Here is a 12,073-nt window from a genome sequence, read left to right as displayed (position 1 = left end):
GAGGAAGGAAGCTATTAGTGTGTTGACTGGAGGGAAGGAAGCTATTAGTGTGTTGACTGGAGGAAGGAAGCTATTAGTGTGTTGACTGGAGGAAGGAAGCTATTAGTGTGTTGACTGGAGGAATGAAGCTATTGCTTATGTTACAGGCTTTGGTTTTTTCCTTGATTTTGTTTTCTATTTTCCTCTTCTTTGGTTCAGTGCTATCCCGTATCCTTGTGACGTCCATACCCTAAACCCTAACCTTGACCTCTACCCTAACCATAACCTAACCCTTCCCGGGGTTTTACAATTTTACATTTCAATTTCAATGAGGTATGGATGTCCCAAGGATACCAGATAGCACAAACTGTTCTGTTTGGATTGGAATCATCCTCGTTGTTCAGGATGTGTTGCACCTGTTGTATTCGTTAGTCAGAAGGTGTTTCACCAATGATGTACAGTATATAACCCGGAAGCTTATAAGAAATCCCGCTATGCCCTCCGACGAACCATCAAACAGGCAAAGCATCAATACAGGACTAAGATCGAATCTCGTATACACCGGCTCCGACGCTCGTCGGATGTGGCAGGGCTTGCAAACTATTACTGACTACAAAGGGAAGCACAGTCGCGAGCTGCTCAGTGACACGAGCCTACCAGACGAGCTAAATAACTTCTATGCTCGCTTCGAGGTAAGTAACACTGAAACATGCATGAGAGCCTCAGCTGTTCCGGACGACTGTGTGATCACGCTCTCCGCAGCCGATGTTAGTAAGACCTTTAAACAGGTCAACATTCACAAGGCCACAGGGCCAGACGGATTAACAGGACATGTAATGCGAGCACGTGCTGACCAACTGGCAAGTGTCTTCACTGACATTTTCAACCTCTCCCTGTCTGAGTCTATAATACCAACATGTGTCAAGCAGACCACCATAATCCCTGTGCCCAAGAACACTAAGGTAACCTGCTCATAGCACTCACGTATGTAGCCATGAAATGCTTTGAAAGGTTGGTCATGGCTCACATCAACACCATTATCCCAGAAACCCTAGACCCACTCCAATTTGCATACCGCACCAACAGATCCACAGATGATGCAATCTCTATTGTACTCCACACTGCCCTTTCACACCTGAACAAAAGGAACAGCTATGTGAGAATGCTATTAATTGACTACAGCTCCGCGTTCAACACCATAGTGCCCTCAAAGCTCATCACTAAGCTATGGACTCTGGGACTAAATACCTCCCTCTGCAACTGGATCCTGGACTTTCTGACGGGCCGACCCCAGGTGGTAAGGGTAGGTAACAACACATCCCCCACGCTGATCCTCAACACGGGGGCCCCTCAGGGGTGCGTGCTCAGTCCCCTCCTGTACTCCCTGTTCACTCATGACTGCACAGCCAGGCACGACTCCAACACCATCATTAAGTTTGCCGATGACACAACAGTGGTAGGCCTGATCACGACAACAACGATGAGACAGCCTATAGGGAGGAGATCAGAGACCTGGCCGGGTGGTGCAAGGACCACTACCTCTCCCTCAACGTGATCAAGACAAAGGAGATTATTCTCATCGACAGGGCTTTAGTGGAGCAGGTTGAGAGCTTCAAGTTCTTTGGCGTCCACATCACCAACAAACTAACATGGTCCAAGCACACCACGACAGTCGTGAAGAAGGCATGACAAAACCTATTCCCCTTCAGGAGACTGAAAAGATTTAGCATGGGTCCTCAGATCCTCAAAAGGTTTTACAGCTGCACCATCGAGAGCATCCTGATGGGTTGCATCACTCCCTGGTATGGCAACTACAGTGGTTAGTGCGTACAGCCCAGGACATCACCGGGGCCAAGCTTCCTGCCATCCATGACCTTAATACCAGATGGTGTCAGAGGAAGACCCTAAAAATTGTCAAAGACTCCAGCCACCCTAGTCATAGACTGTTCTCTCTGCTATCGCACGGCAAGCGGTACCGTAGCGCCAAGTCTAGGTCCAAGAGGCTTCTAAACAGCTTCTACCCCCAAGCCATAAGACTCCTGAACAGCTAATCAAATGGCTACCCAGACTATTTGCATTGCCCCCCCCCCCCCCTCTTCTACACTGCTGCTACTCTCTGTTATTATCTATGCATAGTCACTTTATCCCTACCAGCATGTACATATTACCACAATTACCTTGACTAACCTGTACCCCGCAACATTGACTCGGTACCGGTACCCCCTGTATTTAGCCTCGTTATTGTTATGTTATGTTATTGTTATGTTATTACTGCTGCTCTTTAATTATTTGTTATTCTAATCTCTTACTTAAAAAAAAATGGGGGGGGGGGGGGTATTTTCTTAAAACTGCATTGTTGGTTAAGGGCTTTTAAGTAAGCATTTCACTGTAATGTTGTATTCGGTGCATGTGACAAATAACATTTGATTTGATTTGATATTAATTCTTGATTGCTGATGCTATGTATTGGCCATTGAGAGGCTTTCAAGCCCTTGGTCGGCCATATTGGTACTCCCCAGTAGGCGCAGTCCTCCATAGGAATGAATGGAATTCTACAGTATCTAAATTAAATGTTTCAAGGACATTTATTTGAATATTGTTTTGTTGTAGTGGAGACAGTAACATTAGTCATCTCTAAAATGTTTTTTGTTAAATTATATATAGATTTTTCATGTTGTTTTTATGCATGTGTGTGAACCATGCCGTTTGCGACCAACCATGTTTCCTTACATGTCTTTCATGTGATTGTGATGTCTCTCTGTGGTAGAGCTTGGACCAGACTGTGCCACCCATGGCTGCGAGGGCAACTGCTCTGTAACACACCAAGGACCCAAGTGTTACTGCAAAATTGGCTATGAAGTCAGCCAGGATGGAAAGACATGCAAAGGTAAGACTCCTGAGTCCTGGACATGTGCATCAAGTTACAGTAAACATGACAACAGTCCCATGTCTGACCAGTGACTGACTGACTGACTGACTGACTGACTGACGGACGGACGGACGGACGGACGGGCGGACGGACGGGCGGACGGACTGACTCACTATACTGACTGACATTGCCCTGCCGGAATCCTCAGATTTCAACGAGTGCAGTGTGTACGGGACATGCAGTCAGACGTGCTCCAACAACGAGGGCTCCTACACCTGCAGCTGTGTGGAGGGCTACCTACTGCAGCCAGACAACCGCTCCTGCAAGGCCAAGAACGGTGAGACACACACACACGCGCACACACACACGCACGCACGCACGCACGCACACACACACACACACACACACACACACACACACACACACACACACACAAACACAAACAAACATCAACATACTGTACAGACGTGTAGTCTACACTTGTCATAGACTAAAGCTAGACCAAGTAATATCTGTGTTTCAGTTGATTTGTTTTGTTTTAGTCCTGTCATGCTGTGTTATTATTGGAGGAATGACACTTGTACGGCGTGACACTCTAATGCTGTTATAATTGAATTTACAAGGAAGACATGTCAGAGCTATGTGACCTTTCTTCCCCTCTCCTTTCATCCCTCTCCTCTCACCATCATCCCTCTCCCTTTATCCCTCTACTCTCACCATCATCCCTCTCCTTTTATCCCTCTCCTCTCACCATCATCCCTCTCATTTTATCCCTCTCCTCTCACCATCATCCCTCTCATTTTATCCCTCTCCTCTCACCATCATCCTCTCCTTTTATCCCTCTCCTCTCACCATCATCCCTCTCCTTTTATCCCTCTCCTCTCACCATCATCCCTCTCCTTTTATCCCTCTCCTCTCACCATCATCCCTCTCCTTTTATCCCTCTCCTCTCACCATCATCCCTCTCCTTTAATCCCTCTCCTCTCACCATCATCCCTCTCCTTTTATCCCTCTCCTCTCACCATCATCCCTCTCCTTTAATCACTCTCCTCTCACCATCATCCCTCTCCTTTTATCCCTCTCCTCTCACCATCATCCCTCTCCTTTAATCCCTCTCCTCTCACCATCATCCCTCTCCTTTTATCCCTCTCCTCTCACCATCATCCCTCTCCTTTTATCCCTCTCCTCTCACCATCATCCCTCTCCTTTTATCCCTCTCCTCTCACCATCATCCCTCTCCTTTTATCCCTCTCCTCTCACCATCATCCCTCTCCTTTTATCCCTCTCCTCTCACCATCATCCCTCTCCTTTAATCACTCTCCTCTCACCATCATCCCTCTCCTCTCACCATCTTCCCTCTCGACCTCTCCTTCTTTCCCCTCCCTCCCTCCCTCCCTCCCTCCCTCCCTCCCTCTCCCTCCCTCTCCTCCATCTTTCAGATCCAGTGGAACAGCTGCCGGTGCTGCTGATCGCTAACCTCAATGACATCCGCTGTACGTCTCTGAGTGGCATGCCCACCCGCCTCCCGGCCATCAGCACCAAGAAGGTTAGAGCTCTTTTTGATTTCCTTATTATACTCACCGACACTCCAACACACACACACACACACACACACACACACACACACACACACACACACACACACACACACACACACACACACACACACACACACACACACACACACACACACACGGGGACACACACACGGGGACACACACACGGGGACACACACAGTGACACACACGGGGACACACACACACAAAACACACACATGCATATTGACGCCACACACACACACACATTCATGCACATTCCTTCACACTCTTCACATACACTGCTGCTACTCTCTGTTTATTATCTATGCATAGTCACTTTATCCCTACCTACATGTACATATTACCTCAAATTACCTTGACTAACCTGTACCCCGCAACATTGACTCGGTACCGGTACCCCCTGTATTTAGTCTCATTATTGTTATGTTATTGTGTTACTATTTTTCCTTTAGTTTATTCAGCACATATTTTTTTTCTTTTTCAAAGCTCTGCATTGTTGGTTAAGGGCTTGTAAGTAAGCATTTCACTGTAAGGTGAAAAATACCTGTTTTATTTTCCGCATGTGACAAATACAATTGGATTTGATTTTAACAAAATGTCATCTAACTATCCACTCACCACCCTGTCCCTGTCCCTGTCCCTGTCCCTGTCCCTGTCCCTGTCCCTGTCCCTGACCCTGACCCTGTCCCTGTCCCTGTCCCTGTCCGTAACCCCTACACCTGGACCAGGTTGGAAATAAGTGTTTTATAATGCTGATGTCTTATCCTCTGGGATTTGTACTTTTTAACTGTACATTGAAACTATTATGAAGCGTTTTTGGGTCTTTGAAAAGCGCTATATAAAACCCAAGCTATTATTATTGTTGTTGAAAAACAGACCACTGCCATGGACTTCAACTACGCCCAGGAGACAGTGTGTTGGATCGACGTGGGCGACTCGTCCGCCAACACCCACCTGAAGTGTGCCTCCATCCCTGAGCTGAAGACTGTCAACAACATCAGGATAATTAACATCTCACTCAGCCTGCACCGTGAGTAGAGAACACACACACACACACACACACACACACACACACACACACACACACACACACACACACACACAGCCTTCAACGTGAGTAGGGAACACACACACACACAGCTTGCACCGTGAGTAGAGAACACACAAACACACACACACCCACAGCCTTCAACGTGAGTAGAGAACACACACACAGCTTGCACCGAGTAGAGAACACAAACACACACACACGCATCCTGCACCCTGAGTAGAGGAGCCTACCTACCGCTCCTACTGGAAGAACACACACACACGCGCATCCTGCACCCTGAGTAGAGGAGCCTACCTACCGCTCCTACTGGAAGAACACACACACACACACACACTCATCCTGCACCCTGAGTAGAGGAGCCTACCTACCACTCCTACTGGAAGAACACACACATATGCACACATAAACACACACACACTATAGACGTGATGCAATACCACTCGGCGGCGCCCGACTCCGAAACCTGCATTACAGTGCAGACCAGAATGATGAGTGCAGCAATATTCTGATAAAGGTTCCTGCTCAAGAACAGTGCTGCCCTGACATGGTGCTAAATTACTCTACACCCCCATCTGCTATTGGCTCTCTGGATTCTATTTTAGAATTATTATCTCAGAATGTCAAATCTGAATTTGTCCTTTTGGGTGACCTGAACCTAGACTAGTGACACATACACTGTGCCCTGGATGGGAAGCAGCATTGTATATATGTATTCAGACTTGTCAAAGGCGTTTGACACTGTGGACCATACTCTTGGTGCAGAGATTGAAGTGGGTTGGGATTACTGGTGTTGGGATTACTGGTCATGCTCTGGAGTGGTTTGTGAACTAGCTATAGAACCCAGTGTGTTAAGGCAGATGGTTGAATGTCGGACACCGTAGAGTTGTGCTCGGGTGTCCCCTGTGGTTTTTTATTATCTATATCAACAACATTGGGAGCCATATTGAGACAGCTGATGTACATTTCTATGCGGATGACACTGTTCTCTAAGTGGCAGCAGTTTGACTTTGGCTTTTGAAAAATCTCAAACAACTTTTAACATTATTCAACAGAATCTGTACGATTTGAAGATTGTTCTGAATTCCTCTAAAACAAAATGAATGGTATTTTCCAATACTAAACACTCTGAAAACTACGTAATTACTATGTTGGAAGGACATTCTATAGAGCAAGTCAAAATGTACAAATATCTGGGAGTTTGGGTGGAGAGAACCTTGTCAAGAAACTCAAGCTACGTATTGGGTTTAATTACCTTGTTTTTCCTTTGCCGCCAGAAAGGAGTTGATTAGTTGTACTTTTCTCTCTGTGTTGGACTATTGTGATACTATTGACTGTATGTGCCTCAATCGCTACACTGAAGGCTCTTGACTCTGTGTATCATGCAGCCCTTCGTCTTGACACCAATCAGAGAAGTCTAACTCACCATTGTGATCTCTACAGTGCGGTCAGGTGGACATTACTAGCAACACGCAGGCTCAAACACTGGTACGTTCTTATTTATAAGGCCATTTCAGGAAAAATGACATCTTATCTATCCTCTCTTCTAGCTCGAAATGAAAACACATTCAAACTCAGATCTCAATCTTGTTATATTCTAAGAGTCCCGAAAATGTAAACCGAGCAATGGAAAAAGGTCCTTGGATTGCTCAGTCCCCTGGTCTTGGAATCCCCTCCAAGCCAACCTACAACTACAGGACCTGGTGTCCCTGGAGGAGGTCAAAGGACAAATAGATGTCACTAGTTTGCATTGCCTTAAGTAAGGAAGAATGTTGTTTTACTTCACACACACCACACATGCCTGCACGCACACACAGACACACACACAGACACACACACACAGACACACAGACACACACACACACACACACGCACACACACACACACACACACACACACACACACACACACACACACACACACACACACACACACACACACACACACACACACACACACACACACACACACACACACACACACACACACACACACACACACACACACACACACACACACAGTTCAGGATAGTTCAGAGTGACATTCGTTATAGAATGGATGTTTCGGCGGTTGTCTTTCTTCGCGTTCAATGATACCTAATTCCTAGCTACAGACTAGTAGTCAATATCAAAGACTTGTTCTTATTCATCTAAGAGTTTAACCATGTGGTATTGTTAAAGATTCAGCAATGGTACTTAACCTTCGTTCTCCTCCTATAGAGAAAAAACATGGTCTGTTGATAATTTCTCAGAGTTGGGTTTTTATTCGGATAGCAGAGAGGGGCTGTCCCAGGATGTCTGACCCACCTGGCTCAGGGTCGGGTCCTCGGATTTAGTTCAAATCAAAAGGGATTTGTATTTTTCTTCATTAAACAGTCCAAAATCATATTACACAATTATACAAACAGTATCATACTCACTCATTCATTTTATACAACACTCAGATGTAAACCTCATATCTGAGGTTATTATATAAACAGCGGTATGGTAGTGTAGCCACACAGTCTCCCATGAGTTTCCCACATTGTGACCAACGGACCGGTTAATAGCTGGAATCTTCACCGATCTTTAATACTTTTTCAGGAACATGAAATCTGTTCGTATCTCAAGTTCTGTGAGGTGGAAGAAAACTTCCTTTGTCCTGAAAGTTTACCCTCTCTCTAATACTGTTTGGCCACGAGGAGATTCTCAGGAATTTACGACGTCTTTCTGTGACCACAGCATGGGTTGAAGGAGGAAAGGGGGAGGCAGGGAGTGGTAGGGAGAGGGGAATGGGCTTAATGTACCTAAACAGGCAACGTCATGACAGTGCCATTGGTGTGACAATGACCTTAGGAGTTGGCAAGACAGCACAAACAGATCTGGGAACAGGCTATCTCTGTGCCACTGTGGAATAGCCCTGTAGCAGCATGGTTTAACATTGTTCATCCAACCTGGGGTTTGTCTTTGGAAGTGGCCAAACCTACCGTGGGACTCACTACAAATGTCATTTTAAGTCACAGAGCCCTGGGACAGGCTATAATTAAGCAATAAGGCCTGAGTGGGTGTGGTATATGACCAATATCCCACAGCTAAGGGCTGCTCTTAGGCACGACATAACATAGAGTATACCATTGCTGTCAGCCAATCAGCATTCAGGGCTTGAACCACCCAGTTTATTACAGGATTTATAAGTTGGGTGGTTCAAGCCCTGAATGCAGGTATGACAAAACATTTATTTTTACTGCTCTAATTACGTTGGTAAGCATTTTATAATAACAATAAGGCACCTCGGGGGTTTGTGGTATGTGGCCAATATACCATGGCTAAGGACTGTGTCCAAGGACTACGTGATGTGTTGTGCCTAAGCACGGCCCTTAGCCATGGTATATTGCCCATATACCACACCCTCTTATTGCTTAAATAACTGCTGGAGTCACTAGCTGGGAACGGCTAACTACAGGAGGGTGGGATGGGACAGGCTGCCTACAGGAGGGTGGGATGGGACAGGCTGCCTACAGGAAGGTGGGATGGGACAGGCTAACTACAGGAGGGTAGGATGGGACAGGCTACCTACAGGGGGTAGGATGGGACAGGCTACCTACAGGGGGGTAGGATGGGACAGGCTACCTACAGGAGGGTAGAATGTGACAGGCTACCTACAGGAGGGTAGGATGGGACAGGCTAACTATAGGTGGTTGGGATGGGACAGGCTACCTATAGGGGGGTGGGGTGGGACAGGCTAACTACAGGGGGTGGGATGGGACAGGCACACTACAGGGGGTGAGATGGGACAGGCTAACTATAGGTGGTTGGGATGGGACAGGCTAACTATAGGGGGGTGGGATGGGACAGGCTAACTACAGGGGGTTGGGATGGGACAGGCTAACTATAGGGGGGTGGGATGGGACAGGCTAACTATAGGGGGTAGGATGGGACAGGCTACCTACAGGAGGGTAGGAAGGGACAGGCTAACTATAGGTGGTTGGGATGGGACAGGCAACCTACAGGAGGGTAGGATGGGACAGGCTAACTATAGGTGGTTGGGATGGGACAGGCTAACTATAGGGGGGTGGGATGGGACAGGCTAACTACAGGGGGTGGGATGGGACAGGCTACCTACAGGAGGGTAGGAAGGGACAGGCTAACTATAGGTGGTTGGGATGGGACAGGCAACCTACAGGAGGGTAGGATGGGACAGGCTAACTATAGGTGGTTGGGATGGGACAGGCTAACTATAGGGGGTTGGGATGGGACAGGCTAACTATAGGGGGGTGGGATGGGACAGGCTACCTACAGGGGGGTGGGATGGGACAGGCTAACTACAGGGGGTTTGGATGGGAAAGGCTAACTATAGGGGGTTGGGATGGGACAGGCTAACTATAGGGGGGTGGGATGGGACAGGCTAACTATAGGGGGGTGGGGTGGGACAGGCTAACTACAGGGGTGGGATGGGACAGGCTACCTATAGGGGGTTGGGATGGGACAGGCTAACTATAGGGGGTTGGGATGGGACAGGCTACCTATAGGGGGGTGGGATGGGACAGGCTAACTATAGGGGGGTGGGATGGGACAGGCTAACTATAGGGGGTTGGGATGGGACAGGCTAACTATAGGGGGGTGGGATGGGACAGGCTAACTACAGGGGTAGTATGGGACAGGCTACCTACAAGTGGGTGGGATGGGACAGGCAAACTACAAGGGGGGTGGGATGGGACAGGCAAACTACAGGGGGTGGGATGGGACAGGCTACTACAGGGATAGTATGAGACAGGCTACCTACAAGTGGGTGGGATGGGACAGGCAAACTACAAGGGGGGTGGGATGGGACAGGCAAACTATAGAGGGGTTGGATGGGACAGGCACACTACAGGGGGTGAGATGGGACAGGCTACCTACAGGTGGTTGGGATGGGACAGGCTACTACAGGGGGGTGGGATGGGACAGGCACACTACAGGGGGTGGGATGGGACAGGCTACCTACAGGAGGGTAGGAAGGGACAGGCTAACTATAGGTGGTTGGGATGGGACAGGCAACCTACAGGAGGGTAGGATGGGACAGGCTACCTATAGGGGGGTGGGATGGGACAGGCTAACTATAGGGGGGTGGGATGGGACAGGCTAACTATAGGGGGTTGGGATGGGACAGGCTAACTATAGGGGGGTGGGATGGGACAGGCTAACTACAGGGGTAGTATGGGACAGGCTACCTACAAGTGGGTGGGATGGGACAGGCAAACTACAAGGGGGGTGGGATGGGACAGGCAAACTACAGGGGGTGGGATGGGACAGGCTACTACAGGGATAGTATGAGACAGGCTACCTACAAGTGGGTGGGATGGGACAGGCAAACTACAAGGGGGGTGGGATGGGACAGGCAAACTATAGAGGGGTTGGATGGGACAGGCACACTACAGGGGGTGAGATGGGACAGGCTACCTACAGGTGGTTGGGATGGGACAGGCTACTACAGGGGGGTGGGATGGGACAGGCACACTACAGGGGGTGGGATGGGACAGGCTACCTACAGGAGGGTAGGAAGGGACAGGCTAACTATAGGTGGTTGGGATGGGACAGGCAACCTACAGGAGGGTAGGATGGGACAGGCTAACTATAGGTGGTTGGGATGGGACAGGCAACCTACAGGAGGGTAGGATGGGACAGGCTAACTATAGGTGGTTGGGATGGGACAGGCTAACTATAGGGGGTTGGGATGGGACAGGCTAACTATAGGGGGGTGGGATGGGACAGGCTACCTATAGGGGGGTGGGATGGGACAGGCTAACTACAGGGGGTTGGGATGGGAAAGGCTAACTATAGGGGGTTGGGATGGGACAGGCTAACTATAGGGGGGTGGGATGGGACAGGCTAACTATAGGGGGGTGGGGTGGGACAGGCTAACTACAGGGGTGGGATGGGACAGGCTAACTATAGGGGGTTGGGATGGGACAGGCTAACTATAGGGGGTTGGGATGGGACAGGCTACCTATAGGGGGGTGGGATGGGACAGGCTAACTATAGGGGGGTGGGATGGGACAGGCTAACTATAGGGGGTTGGGATGGGACAGGCTAACTATAGGGGGGTGGGATGGGACAGGCTGACTACAGGGGTAGTATGGGACAGGCTACCTACAAGTGGGTGGGATGGGACAGGCAAACTACAAGGGGGGTGGGATGGGACAGGCAAACTACAGGGGGTGGGATGGGACAGGCTACTACAGGGATAGTATGAGACAGGCTACCTACAAGTGGGTGGGATGGGACAGGCAAACTACAAGGGGGGTGGGATGGGACAGGCAAACTATAGAGGGGTGGGATGGGACAGGCACACTACAGGGGGTGAGATGGGACAGGCTACCTACAGGTGGTTGGGATGGGACAGGCTACTACAGGGGGGTGGGATGGGACAGGCACACTACAGGGGGTGAGATGGGACAGGCTACCTACAGGTGGTTGGGATGGGACAGGCTACTACAGGGGGGTGGGATGGGACAGGTTAACTACAGGGGATGGGATGGGACGGGGTAACTATAGGGGGGTGGGATGGGACAGGCTACCTACAGGGGGTGGGATGGGACAGGCCAACTACAGGGGGTGAGATGGGGCAGGCTACCTACAGGTTGTTGGGATGGGACAGGCT

General features: G+C 49.1%; 1 protein-coding gene across 2 annotated transcripts in view; it reads left to right on the top strand.

The window, feature by feature from the left end:
- Positions 1–12,073, top strand: part of LOC129829690 (low-density lipoprotein receptor-related protein 1-like) — a 251,799-nt gene that overhangs the window by 116,298 nt on the left and 123,428 nt on the right. For both annotated transcript variants that reach the window (XM_055891550.1, XM_055891549.1), the window contains exons 4-7: positions 2,747–2,866; positions 3,057–3,185; positions 4,288–4,394; positions 5,284–5,437. In XM_055891550.1, coding sequence (XP_055747525.1) covers positions 2,747–2,866; positions 3,057–3,185; positions 4,288–4,394; positions 5,284–5,437 — 510 coding nt within the window. The remainder of the gene's footprint in view (positions 1–2,746; positions 2,867–3,056; positions 3,186–4,287; positions 4,395–5,283; positions 5,438–12,073) is intronic.

Source organism: Salvelinus fontinalis, chromosome 31, assembly GCF_029448725.1.
Source record: "Salvelinus fontinalis isolate EN_2023a chromosome 31, ASM2944872v1, whole genome shotgun sequence".
Lineage (NCBI taxonomy): Eukaryota > Metazoa > Chordata > Actinopteri > Salmoniformes > Salmonidae > Salvelinus > Salvelinus fontinalis.
The sequence above is the reverse complement of the archived record's forward strand: the minus strand, read 5'-3'. Positions and strand labels throughout refer to the sequence as shown.